Source organism: Diachasma alloeum, unplaced genomic scaffold (genome assembly GCF_001412515.2).
Source record: "Diachasma alloeum isolate Michigan unplaced genomic scaffold, Dall2.0 Dall_scaffold_00301, whole genome shotgun sequence".
NCBI classification, from domain to species: Eukaryota; Metazoa; Arthropoda; class Insecta; order Hymenoptera; family Braconidae; genus Diachasma; species Diachasma alloeum.
In genome coordinates, this window is record NW_021680440.1 from 1,081,916 (window position 1) to 1,103,933 (window position 22,018).

The following is a 22,018-nucleotide window of genomic DNA, read 5'->3' on the forward strand; positions in this document are numbered from 1 at the left end:
AAATATCTGTCAATTTATTCACGAATTCACTGGGAGATGAATCGAGAACAAACAATTTTGCAGATCCCTTAGCTGATATCTTCGAGAGTAAGAGGTTCAAGGAAATTTAGCGAGACCCATTATTTGTAGTGAAATAATTTGTTCATGAAAGCCTGTGCAACAAAAAGACTTTATTTCACCAACAAACAAATTATCAAAAAATTGGAATGGAAACAATCACAGCAATATCAATTGGCGAAACCACCCGAACAGTCATCCTTCGTGAAAATCAGGTATTAATCAATAATAATCACAGTGGAAATTAAATCTGCTCCAACAGAATAACAACTAGACGATCGAAATAATTATTAGTCCGAGAGTCGAGATTTTCTCTTAAAATCCTCGCATTTTATCAGCGATTTTCATCAGTCGGTCGTCCTAGAGTGCATTCTAGTTTCCATTCATCGATTTAGAATTGAAAACCCCTCTATCAGAGTCCACGCGGAAGAAACAAAATGATCTTTAGTGTAACCGATTCTTTTTCAATCATTTAAATCAACTATTCTCTAATTTTTCATCATAAAAATCAAATGTAGAGTAATTAATATTGAAAAAAAATGGCTTTACACTGGAATGATTCATTTCCAACTCCAAAAAAGACTGAGTAGAATCGAATAGTCATTCATGGTCGACAAATTCATCCATTCGCTTTTCCTCATCTGAAATTGAATTATGATCAAAGTGATAGTAATCCCTAGCATATGTGCGGTGTTCTGGGTGCATGGGTAAATTGTATGTGTAAATTTGGATAAATACGAGGGTTCAATACTACTGGGTAATGCAAGGGGGGCAACACTGAGTACGATAACAAACGATTATCGCTGGTTGATGGGGAGAGTTGTAATTTATCGGCAATTTTTGTACGCAGATTAGGATTTAAGATTGAGAGAATCCACGTTGTGATTATCTGGTGCCGGCGGCTTCCGAGGAAGCTTGATGGTTACTTCTTCTTCTGGGCCTTCTCCGCTGCCTTTGTTACTTTTCCTTGGGTATCTTTGAAGTTTACACTCTGGAAAGATGAAAGGATTGAGATATCGAGACATTATTTAATGCTGAGGCGATGAAATCAATAAGTTGACTTAGGCCGTGACTGAGTTTTAGAGGGATATCTCCGAATCTAAGGGAGATAGCGAAATTGTCGTAATGACCTTTTTTGTAGCTCTCAATCAGCTCTACAAAAAAGGCTATGACAAAAATTTTGCTATCTGCCTCAGATTCCGAGATATTCATTGAAAACTGAGCTATAGTCAAATAGACTTGAACGGTTTTACCGCTTACGACCTCTAAGAATTTTCTGATGCACGACCTGAATCACGTCCACTAGGAATAACTAGCGCTCGTAAACAACTCGCCCCCCAAAAATAGCCCAAACATCAGAATTTAGAATTCTCCCCAAATAGATCGAAACAATTTCCGTTGGCTTTCTACACAATAAACCTTGACGAATGATCCGTAAACATCTGATAATCACCTTGATGACACCCACAGCAACAGTCTGACGCATATCGCGTACGGCAAAGCGTCCGAGGGGCGGAAATTCTTGAAATGCCTCGACACACATCGGCTTCGTGGGCTGCAGCACAACAATAGCGGCGTCTCCACTCTTGACGCTCTTCGGGTTCTCCTCGGTGGTCTTTCCCGTCCGGCGATCGCATTTCTCCTTGATCTCGGCAAATTTGCAGGCAATGTGAGCGGTGTGGCAGTCCAGAACTGGGGTGTAACCGTTGCTGATCTGGCCGGGGTGGCTCAGAACGATCACCTGAGCTGTGAAGTCCTGGGCACCACGCGGTGGCTGATTCTTCGAGTCTCCAGCTACGTATCCACGACGCAGTTCCTTCACTGAGATGTTCTTCACGTTGAAGCCCACGTTGTCACCTGGCACTGCTTCCGTCAGGGCCTCGTGATGCATCTCCACGGATTTAACTTCGGTGGTGAGGGCCACCGGGGCGAATGTCACCAGCATTCCTTGGCGAAAGAGGAAACATTTTGGAAATGATGCATATATTCTTTATAATTTGAAAAATATATGGAATTGACTCATATTATAAATATTTTTTATACATTTTTTGATGGCGGATGTGAAACACGATATTTCCTCTCGACCGAGTTTGACCCTCAAATACCCCTCGACCCTTATCTTAATTTCAGCTGACCCTACCTGGTTTTAAGATACCGGTCTCCACCCTGCCGACCGGCACCGTCCCGATCCCCCCGATCTTGTAGACATCCTGGAGCGGCAGCCTCAGGGCCTTATCGGTGGGTCTTGACGGGGGGAGAATAGCGTCAAGCGCCTCTATCAGAGTCTTCCCCTCGCCGTTCCCGTCTTTCCTCTCGACCTTCCAGCCCTTGTACCAGGGAGTCTTGGGGGAGCACTCCAGCATATTGTCCCCGTGCCACCCGGAGATCGGGACGAACGCCACCGAGTTCGGGTTGTACCCGATTTTCTTTATGTAAGACGAAACTTCCTTCTTGATCTCTTCGAACCTAGAGATGCAGGAGGATTCCGGGGATTATTGTGGGTCAAATCGTGTGGGTGAAAGTATGTGGGTCATGTGGGCTAAAGGATGGGTCAAACGGAGATAGTATGAGTTGGCTCGCGAAGTGTAATCCCATGTGTCAACTAGGGTGAACAGGCATTGTGGGTCAAGTCATATGGGTTTAATGGGATGGGTCAACTCATATGGGTGTAGCAGGTCGCATCACATAACATGGGAAATATTATCCGTCAAAGTGTACGAGTTAAACATTATGGGTTGTATCGCAGGTCATAAATATTGTGGGTTAAATCATATGGGTTAAATGGGATGGGTCAACTCATATGGGTGTAACCGGTCTGATCAAAATCATATGGATTGAATGGATGGGTCAAAAGTAAATAGTATAAATTAAATCAGACAGGTAAAAACACTCGACTCAAACCTAGTCTCTGAATACGGCGGGTCCGTCATGTCCATCTTATTGACCCCCACAATCAGCTGTTTGACCCCCAACGTGAACGCCAACAGTGCGTGCTCACGTGTCTGCCCATTCTTAGATATTCCCGCCTCAAACTCCCCAATCCCAGCGGCTACAATGAGAACAGCACAATCCGCTTGGGAAGTCCCCGTTATCATGTTCTTGATGAAGTCCCTGTGCCCAGGAGCATCGATAATCGTTATGTAGTATTTTGACGTCTCGAATTTCCACATGGCGATGTCAATCGTAATCCCTCTCTCCCTCTCTGCCTTGAGCTTGTCCAAAACCCATGCGTACTTGAAGGATCCTTTACCCATCTCTTGCGCCTCCTTCTCGAATTTCTCAATCGTTCGCTTATCGATACCCCCGCATTTGTAGATCAGGTGACCTGTTGTTGTCGATTTCCCGGAGTCTACGTGGCCTATCACCACTATGTTTATGTGCACCTTCTCCTTGCCCATCGCGGAGATCTGGTGGCATCAAGTGGAGTGAATGGGCTGACATTGATTATTGGATCGCTCGGGGTGATGGGTATTTTTAGATGGAGAAATGAGGGGCTGGAGGGACCGAGAGGAGGGAGAGGGAGGTGAAAAAGATGAGGAAATTTTCGAAATACTATTTTTTATTGACATAAAATTCTCGTTTTTCTTCGGGTTTTTCAAGGTGAAAAAAATCAATTTGAAAAAATGGCGGTCTGTATGCAATAAATAAATAAATAAATAAAGACTATCGTCTTTTTTTTAAGACTATTGTTTTTTTTTTCAACACTAAAATTATTTTTTTTTTATTTTGAATAAGTTCCCAGATATAGGACTTGAGGGAATGGAGGGAAAGTGAAGAGGAAATTGATGGTTGGCTGGGAGAGATGGTAGAATCTCGAGTGATGAAATCGAATAAGGTTGAGGGGGTGAGGAATTACAAATCGTGATTCAATGCCCGAGGCGAAACCGGGGAACCCATAATCAGGGGCATATTGGTGGAAGTTTTACAATGCTGTGAATATAATAAAATATATCGAATAGGTAGTGTGAGGGCAATAAAAGCTGCAGATAGGGCTAAAAATAGCGCTTATTTACTCAATAAAATCGTCGGGTATTATCAACTTTCATGCTGTCGAGATCTTCAATATTTTCCAAAAATAAAAAAATTAGCAAAAATAACTGTACTATATGCAATAGAAGAGCAATTTGTCACTCATTTCTTTCACACGGAAAATTAATATGTCTACATTAAATTAGGAATAACCGAAAAACTCCCGTCGACATTCGATTAAATTCCTGATTGGAAAGAGATGAATGAAAAAAATGTAAATGCCAAAATGCTGAAAAATAAATCTTATAAAACATTAAAAACTGTCGTGAACCCTTTAAAAAAAGTAGAGGTTAAACAGATAATTCTATCAACGAGAATTGATTCTTTTGAAACCCATAATTTGCAAACATTATAAAACCGCAAATTGTTTTTTTAAAATTCCTATGAATCCTCTTCAATTGATTTCCCCGCGATAAAAGTAGGACTTGCAATTTTTATTTATCGAATTTACCGAGACCGGTAGAATCAATACGCCGTTCCGGGCCGGTTCAACCCTCACCCCGAAAACAATAAAATAAAATAACACGCATCCAGGGAGAGGTGAACAACCCCCCGACGTTAATGATCAGCTCAAAATATTTACATTACACGCTGAAGAGTAAATGAGTGATGGACTCACCCCTGTGGTCGTTGGCCCTGCTTAATTGTCCGGGGTCACGTATTTCAGTAGAAAGAGGCCCGCTGGTGTGGGACAAGACGGTGCAAACGTAGCGGGAGTCGGCCTCGGCACGGTGCGAGCTGCGATGCTTCACCTGCACCCCGGTGAGCTCTTGCGCATGTCCCAACAACATGGCTGAGGCGATCAAGCTTCCAATGTTGTCTTCTGATTTGCCCGCTTCTTCGAGTCGATAAAATTAGAAGAGATTTTTTTTTAATCAAAAAATTCCTTTCGCATGAGTGATGACAATTCCACGGCATAGTCCTAAGGAAATTTTTCTTGAGGAAATTTCGGGAGAAATTCACTGTTTTCTTAAGCAAAACGTCTTTATCGATGGAGTGGAATTATTGGTTTTTCTAAATCACTGACGGCGAAATTAATGCCTGCGTATTATGTCGGTAAACAGCATAATGAAATGTCAGGTGTTTGCAAGATTTCAAAATGGACCACAACAATTTTTCTTGTGATCTCACTCAATTTAATTGATAAATTTATGACTTATTGGTTTCAATTCCAGATCATAAGTCCGTAAAAAGACTTTTTTGATGTTCAACTACCGTTTTACCTCATTAAATCGTCATAAAATTCCATCACCCCAAAAATAATCCACCACCAACAAAAACATTACATAATAAACTTCATCAAGGATTCCCTCAACAGTTCGATCGTGTTTATCGCATCGAACTGACGCATTTGGAATCGAAAACCGGCGATATTGGAATTTTTACGACTGAAAAATGCGCGAAACATGATGAATCCCAGAAATAAACCCCAGAACACAGAGATGTGATGACGGCCACTGGTTTAGGAATTTTTTCTCAAAGAACATCCTTTTCCATTTCTATTTTGATGAACTTCAGTCGACTTTTCGACGCTCACCCCGAGCTCTCGTTATTTATTTTCGTACCGTACAAATGGAACTCATTGAAGATAATGACATTGAATTTTATTGGAACAACATACGGTATATTGGGAGTTATGAAGTCTCATGCGTTGTAAATAACATTTCACGGTCGACAAATAGTCTTTGTGTGGATGAATATTTCAAGTGCATGAACAAAGAGAAATTGCAGATGTGAAAATCACTGTTTATAATTTTATAATTTCATTTGACCCTTATGAGGGTCGCATGGGGTCAGGATTTTTATACTGACGTTTGATCCCTGTGAGGGTCACATAGGGGTCCAAATTTTAATGTCGGTGTTTGACCCTTGTAAGGGTTCCAAGAGGATTGGGTTTGCGTTGCTATTTGAGCCTTACAAAAGTCACAAGGGTCCAAATTTTAATATTGACGTTTGAGTGACGTAAGGGTCAAAATTGCGCTATTGAGGGTTGACCCTTGTGAGGGTCAAAATTTTGTTATCGACGTTTGACCCTTATGAAGGTCAAAATTTTAATAGCGACTTATTGAGAAATAATTTCTCGACATCAATGACATTCCTCGGAGTGAGTTGAGCGATTTAATCCGGGGTTTTTCTCATGCTTTTGGCACGAAAGTCACCCGAATATTAGTCACCGCGAATACCTTACCAGCAAGTAGATTGTCCCCCGTGAGTGATGACCACTCTTACCCTGGATGTCTGCCACTGTTGGTTGTCGGAAGTGAAGAAACTTCAGCCATCCCTATCACTGTATTATTACAATAATTATTGAAATGAGGTAATAAATAAAGTGCGATTGGTCACTACTGCGTTATTCGCCAACACGTGCCACTTGGTGATTTTTTATTTCACGTTTCTCACAGTGTGAGATAGTTATTTGGGGTTACGTAATGACTTTGGTGGGTGTAGGACACGTGCCAGACAGTGGTGGGTATTGAGAGCGTCATAATTATCATATTTTGACTGATCAGAACAATAGAACAGGAGACAAAAAAGAAAATTTTGAATTTCAAGGAATATTTTAACAAGAAAAATGGATTTTTCGGTTTAATGAATACTTCAGAACTGGGGGATTCTACGAAAAATATCAAAAGTTATTTTTTGTAATCCATAAAACTTGAATGCACTCTAGGATAGGATCATTCTTCTTTCTATTAAAAAAATGACAGCAAAATATTCGAAGAGAACAAATGGATTAAACAAATATTTCACACTCAGTGAGTATTCGTTGAATTTCAGTAATTTTTTCAATTATTAAAAATCGAAATTGATTGAACCACAAGCAGCAGTCCATTGTCGGTGGATATTGTATCAAAAGAATGTCATAATAAGAAAGATTTAATTCTGATTGGTGTACAATGCCAATGAGTAGCCATGAACTCGCAAAATCGCAGTAAAAATTGTGAAAACGAGAAGAAAAGCGGAAAAATTCTGAAAAAAGATGGTGACTGCTCAGGAGTTGACTCATCATGTATTTTTTATTTTTAAATTAATATTCAAATGATTTATGACAGTACACACATTTCTCATCCATCATCACTCGAAAGCCATGTGAACCAACATTTCGCGGCCTTCAAAAACGTCCTCCCTTCTTCATTTCCTCTCAACAATTCGAAATACCTGAAGCGTCAGGTCAATGCTTCACTGCAAGGTTTTTCCCCCAAGAACAACAAAAATAGGGAAAAAGAATAATCCTTATATTTTCAACATCATAAAGATCACAATGAAAGTAAACACCCCGACATATCACCCCGACATATATCGTCTCAACTGGAATCCGCAAAATATGAATTGAGGGTAATTTTCAGTTTTAGAAATTGTGAAATATCGGATTTTCACACAGATACGCCTAATTACCTCGCGATTCAATAACTCGTGCCAAATTTACTGTGGATGATGCGCACTTTATTACGAGGCTTTCTTCACACCAGCGAAATTATTCTCGCTATTATTTCCGCTTCATTGTCTCGTTGGGTAATGGGTTTTTCCACTTTTGTGATGGGTTAAAAATTATCCGAGGGACGACAAAAATATTAATGACCCCACGCGACTCTTGTGTGAGCTTTTTCGGTTGTTTCAGGGATTGGATTACCTAATGATAATTTGAAAGGTGAGAAAATCTTCAATAATATTATTTTAATGAGGTTTAATATAAATATGATGCATTGCATCAAATAAGGAGTAATATTTTGCAGAAATTTTGACAAATTGTTTTCAACTTTTTTTTTATCTATGAAATCATTTGTTAATTTCTATTATTTAACTAAATTTATCATTTATTTGTTGCGTGGAATTGATTCGTTGATTTCGGGGGTTAAAAAATTGAAAAATGACTTTTATTAATAAAAAAAATTAGAAAAGAAAATACACATTTATTGAATTGATTTTTTCGATATTTCAAAAAATCTTGGGATAAAATGGGTTGTGTTGAATGGCATTACATGGAGTCGTTGATTCGATCCCGTTTTCTGGCAGAACAGAACACTTGATCCGTTCTAAATTGAGAATGATATTGTTCAATTGACGCATGTGTTATTGTTCGTCAATGGGCGCGAGGAAATTCTGCGTGGACGTGGATGACCGTCTCCGCTGATTTGCTCCACCACCCGACGCGTGAGTATCCCCTGAGGAATTTGAATTACTACAGTATGCGGTATACACCAATGACGTAGCGTTCATTCAGCCTGAGACGACGCACAGCTGAACTAATTTCGTACTTCCGGCTAAACATAGTAGCGTGAACCAGACGTTTATCGGTCCTTTTTAGGCAATTCGGGGTGTGGATTTTTTAGTGAGAGTTTCCACAATTTTTCGGATTTTTGGGGGGAGGAGAAAATATAATTTTTATCACTTGTGCGGAAAATAAAATTTTACGTTCGCGTCGCGTGTTTGATTGATTGATTTTTCGGTAAAAAAATGTGAACATTAAAATTTAATATTGAATCGATTTTTCAATAAACTAAATATTGAATCTTCAATACTTGTCAATTTATTTATTCATTTATTTAGTTATTAAAATTCTGTCTTATGTATAATAATTGCTATTAATACATCAAAACAATTTATCCGCAATTTGAGGTGAGATGTTCCATCAGTGTGAAACTCCCCAAATGTTCCAGCAAATGTTTAATATTCCTCGACAAAGATAAACTGCCACTCAAGCAATTCCCGACACCGACTCCCTCCGGAATGTCGGCGAAAAAATATTCTAATCCCATGGCGCCGTTGGAAAGCCATTTATTTGATGTGATAAAAACACTGAAGACACTAATAAAAATCAGGTTTAAGTTTGAATAAAAGCTTCATCACGATCTATTTCAGGAATCTCATTCTTTCGGCTCGAATAAAGTTCATTATATTCAAATGAATCATTTTTCTGGATCTGATGGGGTGAGGGAGTGAAATAATTCCATTTTGAATTTTTCAATCCTCATTCGTCCGCATTCGGCAAATTATTATTAAAAAATCAAGGAAATTTAATTTCCCTTTTTGAAACATGATTTGTCTGGAATCATCGTACAGCAATTAATGATTTTCCAATCATTTTCACGTGTTGTTGAAAACACGGAATAAAACCTTTTGCAGTTTATAGACACGTGTCGAGAAATGCCCGGTGACTTCAGAGTTGTCTCTTCAATTTTCTGGCTGAAAAGTTTCATCAATCGAGGGAAACCTTCCTCAATAATATTCGCGAGCGGAAGTTGAGGGGCTGTGCAAGGAGACTATTTGCGTTCTCCTGTGAGCGACTGGTCCGGTATTATTTTCCAAAAATAATTGAGATCCTAAATCGAGATGATGGGACTGTCGAATAATTTAGTGGGTTTTAATTTTAGAGGAATGAGCGATTTGCGATCAAAAGTCTAGATTAAATTCGGGAGTTATATTTGGGTTGAATCCGGGTAGAATTATTCGTGTTTTAGAGATTGAGGGATATGATTAATATGGCATATAGGAGGTTTTGCGAGATCCGTACAATTTCACCCGTTAGCTTTATCCCGTAATAGTTTACTGTGAAGGCGAGGGTTTTTCTTCATTTTGAAACTATTTTCCTGTGTTTTTGAGGAATGTCCGGTGTTGGGGAATGTTTAATTTCATTAGACAATAGTTTGCAGAGTGAAAAAAAATTTTTTACTAATTTTTACTGTTTTTTTATTTTTTCAATTTTTTTTGTATGAATTTTAAAAAAATCTAAAACGTCCACTGTAATGTTTGTGGGTCTGGAGTTCCTTCCCTACGTTTTTTTTGTAATTTCAGTTTTGCAGGGAAGAATTTTCCGGGGAACAGGTATCCTAGAGCCAATTCCGGCTGAGCGCTGCGGGATTTTTTCTCTCTAAATTCCAATTCTCTTTGAATTTTTTTTGTGTCCTTTTGAATTCCTTCGCAGCGAATTTCTGAGCCTTTTCCCTCTGCAAATGATCTCAAGCTTCATGAGATTTTCGCAACGCAAAATATCTCCATCCATCACGAAATTCCTCAGGACCCGGATGAGACCGTCACCTCGCGCCTTCATTCTTCCTCACCTTCTGTCCACACTCGCATTATTCGGTTTATAACCGGATCCACCGAGGCGCTCGCCCGGCACTTGAAACTGGCAATGAACCAAATAAGCGTGCGGGGGAGAGGAGCCGCAATATACAAAATTGGCATGGAAAAGACACTGAGTCGAGGAAAATATTTTTGCCGGTCTGTAAAAGATGGAAAATCCGCGGTTTCTGCGTGCCACACGGTCGGATTTATATAAAGAGCACCGACCAGTGGCGGGACGCTTTATTCACGAGACGCGCCTCTCTCTGGTGGCATCGGTACACTGAAGTATAAATCAGAACAAATCGAGCTTTTGGCGCTGAATTTGTGGATCAATTCCAAATCAACCATTCAGTATTTTTTTATGCAGATTGAATTTTTTAGTTAATTAGAAAATAGTTTGAAAATTGAAGGAAAAATATTTTTTTACCTGTGAATTTTTGAAGCTACACAATGTCTACTGCAATGTTTGTGAGTATGAATTTTTTTGCTACAATTTGTTGTCATTATTCATTTTCAGAAAATGATATTCATCCCTTTTTAATAACAAGAAAAAAAAAGAATTGGATTTCATTTCTGTGAAATGAAATTTTCAGAAATTTTTAGAATTTCATTGAGTGAAAAATTAGTTGGAAAGAAATGGATTCGATTCAAGAAAATAAAATATGCTATGAGTAATATACAATGGAAAAAAATTAACAAAATGACCATTCGGAACCGTATTGCTAATTTACTAGCAAAAATAACTATACTATACGCAATGCAGGAGCGATTTCCCACTTGTTTTAATTTTACGACGAACTACTTGAATATATTGTGTTCAGTTTTTGAATGAATCAATGATTCAACAATGAATGTAATATGTAATGCGGGGTGTTCACGTGTCAATAGAATGTACTCACTCGTCACAGACGCTATTAACTTGACAAAATGCCACGAGTTGTCTTATATGATCAGGGCCACACCATGAGGAATCTCTGGATGACATCCAAATATCTCGCATTTCCTTGTTCCTCCGATCGTCGCAGACCCACCCGATTTATCCGGGTAAATCAATTCACAAGACGGGTGTCAGTCGAGCTGTCGTGTTGTTGGATAAATCAAGAGGTCCTCGAGTGTTTTATTTGCGAGTCAGTGTATTTCGTACTTTGATTTATCATTGCGGAGGTTTAGTTATTCGAGACATTACATTTATTTGTTATGAAAGCGTTCATGGGGTGTCACTTCTCGAGACATTTGTCATGGTGAGGGATGAGCCCAGGAATTATTTTATGATTTTTTTTTAATGTCGTGTAGAGGATTTTTGCTTCTTGATTATTATGAAATTTCATTCTGAAAGTCTTATTTCTTACGACATTTTCAGAATAATCTGAACGTTTAATATTTAATTAAATTAATTGAGAAAACTACTAAAAATTATCGTCAAATCTTCCTTTGAACTTCTTCTTTTTGGAGGAATTTCTCAAATAATTCACAAATTCCTTCTTCAATTCATCAAAATATGATTATTGTCGGCAAAACGGCGAGAAACTTTTTTTGAAGATAATAAAATTTTCTTTTTTGTCAATACAAATAATTGATATTATCCGATTAATATCTTCAAAACCAGTAGATTTAGAAAAAGTATCGAACATTTATTTTTTCAGAACACAAAATTTCCGATAAAAAGCCTCTTTAATTACTCATTATTTTGTTTGCAATTTCTGCTTTTCCAAGATATTCAGTGAAGAGTATGAGAATAAATATTGAAACGTCTGTAATTTCACTTATTCTCTAGAGTATTTCCACCGATTTGTGATAAATTTTTGCGAGAAAGTGGAGGGGATACCGCCACCGACACATCAAGGCAATTTGTCAAGGTCGATAGGTCACTACCGGGGATTAGAAGCTCCACAAATACTCTCTTCTCCCACTTGACACATGAAAAATCGCGACAGTTCACGTTCCTCAAGACGTGTATGCGAACTCATCTGACGTGAATAAACCCACAAAATCAAAGTTTCCAGTTGATTTTTTCGATTGAAAATCTATTTCGTGAAAGAGAGAGGAAGTGTTGAAAGGAGATAAGTGTCTTTGGTTTGCAAATAGCTTCGAAGGGGAGGGCTTCAAGAGGAAAATGCCAAGAGAACTTTTTTGCAGATAATCGAACTCGATACGAGCGCAGTTTATCCACCTTTTTTATATTTGTTTATTGTCCGGATAAGATATCATGATAATGATCAGGGGGATTTAATCATCGACAAGAAAAATCGATCGGTTTTTTAAAATTTTATGGCTCTTTATTGAGATAATTATGTAATTAACAAAAAAAATTATTTTCGTCGTTGGTTTTAGTCAATTATTCGAACATCCAAAGCGGAACTGTTCATGCGGAAAAATATATATTTTGAAAATTATATATTTTATATATGGAATTGGCCTGATTTATACATAAAAGTTATCTTTCTATATTGCAAAAATATAAATCGACTTCTGGTGATGAAAATTTGGTACTCGAAATTAAGACTTAATAAGTCAAGGTCACAAGGGTCAAAATAAGGGTCACGAGGGTGAGATTAAGGGTCTCAAGGGTCAGAGGGCGTAGCTCGCATATGTTTCATGTATATTTTATATGAATCTTATACATATTCGAAGAATATATTAAATTGGCCTATATTTTATATATTTTTTTACATATTTTTTCATGGCGATGGACTCTCATTGTTTTCGAGCTCTGAAAATGAATGAAAATTCATCCTATTCTCTGTTTTGTGCATTCCAGGAGTCATTGAGCGATAAAGTTGCGATGTTCAACCAGCAAGCGAACAGCCACATGGCGAGTCAAAGCAAAAATCCCTTCACAAGTGGATTAAACCTTGACAGGCCGAAATTCTCAAAGGAAGAGTATGGAAGACCAGCGGCTGGTTCATTGTCAGATATACGTGGCCGCAAAGCGACAGCACATATTCTACGAGAAATGTTGGAGCTTTGTGAAATAATTCAGCAGAATGGTACTCCGTGCAAAGACCATCCGGAAATAATGGGGATTACGTTTGGGGATTTGTTCAATATTTACGTTGCCATTAGCGATAAGTGTGTGGGACTTCTTTTGAGGGCGAGGAAGCAGGGGATGGTGGAGTTCGAGGGCGAGGTGCTCTTTCAGGTATTTATGATTTTTGGGCGATCGAGAAAAAATTTATTTTGCCTTTTTTGCAGAGACAGAACTACGATTCAAAGACAACACAAAAAAATAGAAATTTCAATGAGACTTGCAATTTCAAATTGAGGCTTATAAAAATGAGGCAATTTCAAGTTGAGACTTCCAAAAATGTCAATTTAAGTTCATTGAAATCTCAGAAAAAGGATTTTCTTCCCGATTTCATAAGAAAGATTTCCACGAAATGTTTCCTATCTCCTCTCCAAATTCAAAAAAGATGCATTTGGTAATTCGAAAAAATTGATGAACTAATTTTTTCTGTTGAATCTGTTATTTCTAGAGACGAGATGACGACGTTCCAATATTCCTCGTGAAACCCATCGCGGAAATTCGAGCCTACTTCAAACAGAAGATCGAGGACGCCAAGAAAGACGTTCATTGACGAATAATCACCTCTAAGCCCGAAAATGTGTAAATGAGTTCTGTGCGAGAGTGTGAATGAACCTGTTGTAAATATTGTCAAGTGTCATGCGATATTGTGATATGTAATATAGACCCTGGTCCTATAAATTTTTACATAAAACATTGAACAGTTTTTTCGATTCATTTTCTGTCCTCTCGTGAGTTTCATTTTTTAGGAGAGAGTGGGGTAAACAGCGCGGTATTCACAAATTTAGCCGTCAGAAATGTTGAGTGGAAAATATTCTGTAGAAAGAATCAATAGATTTCAGTTTTTTTACCTTTTTTCTCCCTCCACTGTAAAAAATCAAACGCAAAATAATTTGAACGATTGTAATAATATTCTCGCATAGAAAGATTGAATCAAATGAGAGAAGAAATATTTAGTCAGTAAAAACTCAGGTAATTGCATAATTTATATATTTATATACAGTTCACATTACAATGCGCATTATTACATAATGTATAGCTCCAGTAGAATTTAAATTCTTTCAAACGTTACAGTCGCAGTATGACGGTATCAAAGTAAAAAACTAATGAGGTGTAAAACCTTCGCGCAGAGGTAACAATTACACAAACGAACTTTATAAAAGTTCCAACGCTGTGTAATCATGATTTTTAAACGAGGCATAGACTCGGCTCTCACTCCCCCTCATTTGTCTCTTTTAATTAATTTTCAAGGATGTAGTCACGTAATCGGGACTAACTAAGTTGGCAGTTTAAATTCGAAGGAATTTCTTGGGATCGACGCGCGAAGATGTAAAGGGTTCTTCGAAGTTTCAGTTCTCGAGGATTTTTTCAATTTGTTTTTCTTAGTTCAGGCTGTCCCAGCCGCTTGGGACGAAGCTCGAACAGATTCAATGGATTTTATTGGAGATGTATTGAATTAAACTCACTGAGAAAAACAATTAATTCTGCCGATAAAATGTGATAGAAATTTCTGGCGTTTGCCTGGAACAAATTCAATTGGCAAAATGAATTCATTTTTCGAGTGTTTGCGTTCGATTTTTTTGAGGGGCTAGTCACTCCTGAAAGTGAATGGGGTTTGTCCACACAATTTTACTCTTACGATTAAACCCAAATTTATTGACTCATTCAAAATCATTTAGAAATTTGAGGAAATTTGCGAAAATCGTGCATTTAATAAAAAGTGAGCTCTTCTTAACATTTCCGTCGGATGAATAAATAATATCAATTGTTCACACTTTCGGAAACCTAATTTTTTTAGAATTGGAACAATTTTTTCCTCACAACCGCAATTTTTTAATTATTTTATGAAGCTTTCTCATAAAAATTCATGTTTTTTATTTTTTTTTAGATTTTGAAAATCTTTTTCAAAGTTTTAATCGAAGAATCACATATAGATGAAAGTTTAAATAATGAATTATTCATTGAAAAATGAACCCTTTAGTTAACCAATCCTTTAATTTATTTTATTCTCTTTCATTCAGTAAAAAAAATCATTTACTCATTTTAGTCACGAAAAAAGAACCGTAAAAAATTCATACATTCAAAGTTGAAATGATAAAACAATCGTAAGATGTCTCGTAACCTAGGGTCAAATGGAAGCTCTCATTTCAAATCATAAAAGTTGAAACAGAAATCAACGAGAAAAAAATGCCGAAAATATTCACCGCGAATGTCGGAATGAATAACCCCTCGCTTCATTATCTCGAACATTTTCAAAGTCTTGACGTGTTCATTGGCTGATCTCCCCACCTCAAGGACGAGTTTCACATTAACAACTAAACTCAACCGATAAAAATTCCTCCTTTTGTCACTAAAATTACTTGTGCATTTTCCGCCGAATTCGTGGCATTCGCTTGTTGATTTGTCAATCGTAGACTGATATTACTGGCCATACGATATGTAAGTAATTCAATTAGATATGTTCGATGTAAAAAATCCAGGAGTAAAAGTCCCGATAAAAAAACCCATCATTTAACAATTTTGTAGCTTCTGTTTCACATTTGTCTCATGATAGATATGTCAGATTCATTTCGATTGGAATTTCCACTCTACCTTCAAATGGTTGTTTCGATAATCGAAAATGGAACCAAAGTACAATATTTTTCTCGTTAAATTCATTCACCAATCCATCTGATTATTCATACAGAGGCGAGCCAAACCCATCGATATGTGCGTTTTTGTAAAATGATGATTTTCCCAACGAAAATTTAATTGTCAAGTCGAAAAATAATTTACAAACAGGAAACTTGCATGGAGCTCAATTGTTTCAGTTTTTTATTCACTTTTGTTGCTCTTTCTTTATGTCCTTTCCCCTGTCAGATTCAATATTCCATTTTTTAATCAACTTTGTTCGAAAAAAACATTAGCAAACTCACTACTAAGAAAGTTGAATTATTCTATTTTCCTCTGACCTGAATGATTTCGATAATTATGATTCGTTACCGGTAATGACCTCCCAAGTGGCATAAGTAACGCTGGGCAGCGCTCCATTGGTCGAATAAGAGGAGAGAGGGGAGTTCCCGTCATCCATTGGCTAAAGCGCACGCGAGGATTGGGTTAGGCTGGCGTTAGCCATTCTGTGATTGGCCCAGCGTTCGACCAGCCTTGTGACGCCATTAGCTGTTTCAACGCGTTTGAAATCTTCAACATTTATCATTTTCAAAAATGAAAAATCAGTCGTTTAAGGCAGAAACAATGAAAACTAGATGAAAACATTTGAAAGAATTCATGCAAGTTCCCTATTCTTCCTTTCGTCTGGAAAACAGAAGATGTTTTTCTCAGTTAATCGCCCAAACGGACTCATCTACCTCGCAACATCTACAAACTACGCAGGGTTTGCGTACTGCCTCGAAGCGTCTTCTAATCTCAATTTTCCATCGATAAAAAACACAATTTTGGGTTTTCACTTGAAACCACTTCACCTCATACTCTCGTAACGCCCTCACCTCGCCTCATTATTTCAACAACGTATACAATTGTTAATTAGTTTCTACCGAATCATTCGAGTAATTCATTGATGAAAACAATGAAGACAAGTTCACGGGAAAATCTCCCGTTGTTCTTCAAATATTTCTGAAGTATCACATTCAGAGAAAAATGCCATTAGATCTTTTGGAATTGTCTTATTCTCTTCATCTCATGATTCGCCGCTGATGCCTCCAGAAAATGGTAGTCGGGCACTTGTCCCCCGGACAAAGTTCCGCTCTTTAAAAATTTCTTGGACTGAATTCCCGAGAAAAAATTACACCGCAGTAAAATTTATTGTTCGGTAGAAATGAAAGAAATTCATCTCACAGGGAAAAAAATTAAAAATTGTATTGAAAAATAGAATCAAATCTAATTGATTGAATATTTAAGTATTTTTTATCTTTTTTTGTTTGTTTTTCGTCAAATAAAGTCAAGTGACATTGAGATGTCCCGATTTCTTCTGTTTTGTCATTATTTCTGTATTGCCTATGCGAGAATTTTTTTGTAGAAGATTTAGTCCGGGAAATTTTGTCCGGAGGAAGTCTCCCAGAATCCCAACAAATACCTAAAACGAGAAAAAAATAGCAAAACATACAAAAAAGGAAGAGCTAGAATCATCGGAGAAATATACAAAAATTGGATGACATTAAAAGGCCCAATTGTGAGTTACGTTTAGGTCGTTAACAACATTAGCACAATTTAAAATCACGCAGTAGTGAGGAAATTCACGAGTGGTAGAAGAAATTACGATTATTTACATACTCTGTGAGATATGGTTATTCTTTCCTTATTCTCGCATTCACTCTCCCATTCATCAATCGAGTGAACAATCGTCGATTATAATTTCGAAAATAACATATTTATCAGAAAGGAAGAGGTGAAGAAGATAATTCCGATTGTTCCCCTCAATTACCAAATTATCAGCCACCTGACTGAATTCGTTATACAATTTTTCATTAACGGTTAATAAGTTTTATACTCAATTTTCTCATCGCCGTGCGTATTCTTAACTCGTAATTAATCGATTTCATTAATTTATTTATCTTTATATTCATAATCTCGAGGTGTCCAATAAATGGAATGTTACATATCTATAATTGATCGATAGAATTCAGAAGTGAAGCGAGAGAAATAGGATATAAATTAAAAAAATGAGTGATCTTTATTTTTATAAGGTTTCACTGCTGAATCCATCGCATATCACGCACGACCAAAAATCACAGGGAAACTAGCGGATTTGACAGAAAATTCTATTGAAATTCTATGGGAAAGTAAGTGAAAATGAAAAATCAGTTTTCAAAAAATTCTCGAAAAATCTAATTCCATCGACTTTTTTAATAGAATCGTCCAAAAACTTACCGAAAGTTCAACAGAAATTCGAAAGAATTCCCCAGCGAATCCGCTAAATTTCTCCGTAAAATTATTTCCCACGTGATATCTCTATATGTCCTGCGCATTTATAAAAAGCTTCAGCTACCCCAAACAATGTTCATCATCTACTGGCATAACTCAACAGTCCATTAAAATACATATTTTCTATCTATCAATTATCATAATATTAAATCTCTCTACCTTAGACTCAAACATAACACCAAATTACTCATATAATTACTTCATGATAATCATCTCCGTACAATCAAAGTATCTCCGCAATAATCAGTCTTGATATACCTTAAAGTGCCTGACGGTCACGTGCGAAGAATCAAGCAGATCATTAATTCATACGTAATCCCCTCCTTCACGATAATCTACCATTAATTAATTTATCATTAATTACTCTTCGTTTCTTTATGCATGTCTTAAAAATATATTATTGTCCTTCGATGAAAATGTAGCACTTAGTTCATTAATTCCCCCACATAAACACTTCACAATTAATTTAACCATGTGATTGTTCGTTGCAACAATCGATTTTTCAGATTTTTAGTTAATCATCAATTAATTAATTATTGGGCGATCTCCCCAGAGTGGTCTAGTGGATACGGCGCAGAGTTAGTAATCGAGAAATTCGGGGTTCGAATCCCAATGGGTTCATTTATTTTTATTTTTTGACCAAAATCAATTAATTACCAATTAATCAATCAATCATCTTCTCTGTTCTCACGTGTCTTCCCTTCAAGTGAGTATTCTTCATCATCGTTAATTGTACTTGAGTGAGAATACTAGTGGACGTCTCATTATCTAGAAATGAGTGGAGTGGCTGTTGACTATCATACATCGTTGTCGTGACAGAAGTCGATCTTCCGTCGTGCCAGGGGTAGTCTTCGCTTGTCGATGATGAAGTCCGTCACGCAGCCGCGGACACCCTGATGCCCCGGCTTTCCCCCCACAAAGAGCTTTCCATTCGTCGTGAGGAGTGTCGCCTCCGTGGAAACTTTGACCGGCGGCTGCTCGTCAATTTGAATGATCGTCATTCTCTTCTTGCGAGCTGCCTTTATGTGGTGAAACACTCCGTCGTCTATTCGCTCGCGGGACTTCAGGGTCACGTGGTCGTGTTTACCCTTGTAGGTGAGGAGGACGTAGCCCTCCTCGAGGGAGAGGATCAGGTGTTCGAGCTTTCCTCGGCCGATCCAGGCGATTAGACCGTTTGAGTGAATTGTGCGAAGGCGGAGCTCGAATTTGTTGGACTGCTGACCTTTGCGTCTGCAGGAAGAGAATATGAAATTATTTTTTTCTGTGGGGACATAGTCATTCTTAGTATGAGGAATAGAATGCAGAACTAATGCAGTCCTCCGCTGGAGTTTCTACGGGGGGTCGTTTGTACAATATCGAATGGACACATTCTGTTTTGGACACGTTCGAGGGAAAATGACGACAGTACGCGGTGGAGCAGATGGGCACGGAAATTTGGGGACATATTCCTGGATGGACAGATTCTGATAAGGTGGTCAAGAAGGGCTCGGCATTGGAGATATCGTCAGGAAATGTCGTACCAGTCGACCTGTTTAGTGTAGCGGCATGGTGAAAGATGGCGGGATTATTCTCCTTTCGAGCGGAATTAATAACTGAATCGAACTGGCCATCGGGCAGTAGAATATAATAAGTTAAATCAGCCAGTGGAAAAGTAAATGAGCTATTAGCAACGAGAAAACGGTTTTGTACGATGCATTTAGAAATGACGGCGATCTTTTGAACACACGGGAGGCGCCAGAAATGGCGAAATGAAAAATTTTTTTTTTCACGCGGAGCCATAGTGTCATATCTTGGATTTTTTCAGGGGAAAAGTCAACTTTCGCCAAAATCGAGTTTTTTCGCCCGGTGAAAGTGGATTCTGGTTATTTAAGGGACGGGCTATCCAGAACTATCAACAGTATGGGGGAAAAGTCAAAAATGAAAAAAAAATTTTTTTCATCCGAGGCCAAAACTGTCGTATCTTGGATTTTTTCAGGGGAAAAGTCAACTTTCGCCAAAATCGAGTTTTTTCGCCCGGTGAAAGTGGATTCTGGTTATTTAAGGGACGGGCTATCCAGAACTACCAACAGTATAGGGGAAAAGTCAAAAATGAAAAAAAAAATTTTTCACCCGAGGCCAAAAGTGTCGTATCTTGGATTTTTTCAGGGGAAAAGTCACCTTTCGCCAAAATCGACTTTCTTCGCCCGGTGAAAGTGAATTCCGGTTATTTAAGGGACGGGCTATCCAGAACTACCAACAGTATGGGGGAAAAGTCAAAAATGAAAAAAAAAATTTTTTCACCCGAGGCCAAGTGTCATATCTTGAAATTTTTCAGGGGAAAAGTCAACTTTCGCCAAAATGCAGTTTTTTCGCCCGGTGAAAGTGGATTCCGGTTATTTAAGGGACGGGCTATTCAGAACTATCAACAGTATGGGGGAAAAGTCAAAAATGAAAAAAAAAATTTTTTCGCCTGGGGCCAAAACTGTCGTATCTTGGATTTTTTCAGGGGAAAAGTCAACTTTCGCCAAAATCGAGTTTTTTCGCCCGGTGAAAGTGAATTCCGGTTATTTAAGGGACGGGCTATCCAGAACTATCAACAGTATGGGGGAAAAGGCAAAAATGAAAAAAAAATTTTTTCCCCCGAGGCCAAAAGTGTCATATCTTGGATTTTTTCAGGGGAAAAGTCAACTTTCGCCAAAATCGAGTTTTTTCGCCCGGTGAAAGTGAATTCCGGTTATTTAAGGGACGGGCTATCCAGAACTATCAACAGTATGGGGGAAAAGTCAAAAATGAAAAAAAAAAATTTTTCCCCCGAGGCCAAAAGTGTCATATCTTGGATTTTTTCAGGGGAAAAGTCAACTTTCGACAAAATGGAATTTTTTCGCAGAAACCATGATTACCATGTTCACGTAGTAATTTTCAATGTTATATTCTCTCCGTGTGTGGGGAGTAATTAACAATGACTAGAAATTAAGGATTGTTGGATCCGCAGGTCGATTATTCTGCGAATATCTTCAAAATGGTTGAGTTTAGAGGGGAATGTCAAGAGGCTTAAGCTCAGCTGTTCCAAAATATTCAGGAAATAGTGCATGAGTTCGCGAAGCACTCAACGTAAATGTAGGCTTGGGCCAGACTCACTTACTCTGAGTAGTCGTAATTATCGTATTCGAGATCGAAGTCCTCTTCGAATTCATAGTCGGAGTAAGACTCCTCGTAGTATTCGGAAGTTGCAGACGTTACGGTGCTGGTAGATGTGTTAGTGCTGCATCGCCGAATGAATAGCTTTGTTAGTCGGGTTATTGGTTAATTGAAGCATGCGAAAGTTTTCAGAGATAAATTTCATGAGAGTGTCGATACCGACCTTCTACTGTAACGATGTTTGAACTGGAGGAAATTATCGCCGTCGAATCTCACAGGTCTGTCTGATATTTCCCCACCAGAGACGTCGAATCCCATGACTGCAATACACGAAAGAGCACTTGTCAGAACACCAACGAAACCAAAAAAATACTCCGTTTTACCGAAACTTACAAAATTCGCAGTGCAGCCCGCTGTAGCCACTTGCGCATTTGCAAAGGTAGCTATTCAACAGCGGCAAACACACACCCCCATTGTGACAGGGATTTTCGTTACTGGGACACGGTAAGCCGTCGTACACTTCCGTATTGTGTTGAGTGAAGTTTACAGCCAAATTCTGGAAGGTTTTGCCATTGACCATTAATCTCTGAACAGCGCCGACTAAACCCGTCCAAGCGCCAGCAAAGCGATGGACCTCTCTCCAGTGTCTGGAAAATTCGAGGAGTATATAAATTAATCTTTGAGTTATTAACTTAAAAATTGGGCCCTTCGAAAATGCGAACTCGAAAATTCACTTTTGCGATAGCGAATAGCGAAAAGACATCAACACCGCATGCGCTAGTGAGCTTAACATTTCAATTGAACTTC

The 22,018-nt window shown here is 38.1% G+C and overlaps 3 protein-coding genes across 5 annotated transcripts in view; 1 reads left to right on the forward strand and 2 right to left on the reverse strand.

Moving 5' to 3' along the window:
- LOC107039546 (elongation factor 1-alpha) lies at positions 1–4,833 on the reverse strand. Its single transcript, XM_015259201.2, has 5 exons — positions 4,706–4,833; positions 2,959–3,464; positions 2,198–2,523; positions 1,511–2,004; positions 1–1,048 (listed from the first exon to the last, which is right to left on the reverse strand). Exons 2-5 carry the CDS (start codon positions 3,453–3,455, stop codon positions 980–982), a joined length of 1,386 nt encoding a protein of 461 aa, XP_015114687.1. The 5' UTR covers positions 3,456–3,464; positions 4,706–4,833; the 3' UTR covers positions 1–979.
- A 5,538-nt stretch (positions 4,834–10,371) lies between these two features.
- LOC107039559 (actin-binding Rho-activating protein) lies at positions 10,372–13,875 on the forward strand. 3 transcript variants are annotated; one of them, XM_015259242.2, is made up of 3 exons: positions 10,372–10,620; positions 12,911–13,291; positions 13,626–13,875. In XM_015259242.2, exons 1-3 carry the CDS (start codon positions 10,603–10,605, stop codon positions 13,725–13,727), a joined length of 501 nt encoding a protein of 166 aa, XP_015114728.1. In that variant the 5' UTR covers positions 10,372–10,602; the 3' UTR covers positions 13,728–13,875. The 3 variants fall into 3 exon arrangements, with proteins under 3 accessions (XP_015114728.1, XP_015114729.1, XP_015114730.1); XM_015259243.1 differs by lacking the exon at positions 10,372–10,620 and adding an exon at positions 11,286–11,393; XM_015259244.1 differs by lacking the exon at positions 10,372–10,620 and adding an exon at positions 11,927–11,995.
- A 4,115-nt stretch (positions 13,876–17,990) lies between these two features.
- Positions 17,991–22,018, reverse strand: part of LOC107039557 (agrin) — a 163,412-nt gene continuing 159,384 nt past the window's right edge. The window contains exons 20-23 of the mRNA XM_015259239.1: positions 21,605–21,858; positions 21,435–21,531; positions 21,216–21,335; positions 17,991–19,324 (exon numbers count right to left, since the gene is read on the reverse strand). Coding sequence (XP_015114725.1) covers positions 18,892–19,324; positions 21,216–21,335; positions 21,435–21,531; positions 21,605–21,858 — 904 coding nt within the window. The 3' untranslated portion in view covers positions 17,991–18,891. The remainder of the gene's footprint in view (positions 19,325–21,215; positions 21,336–21,434; positions 21,532–21,604; positions 21,859–22,018) is intronic.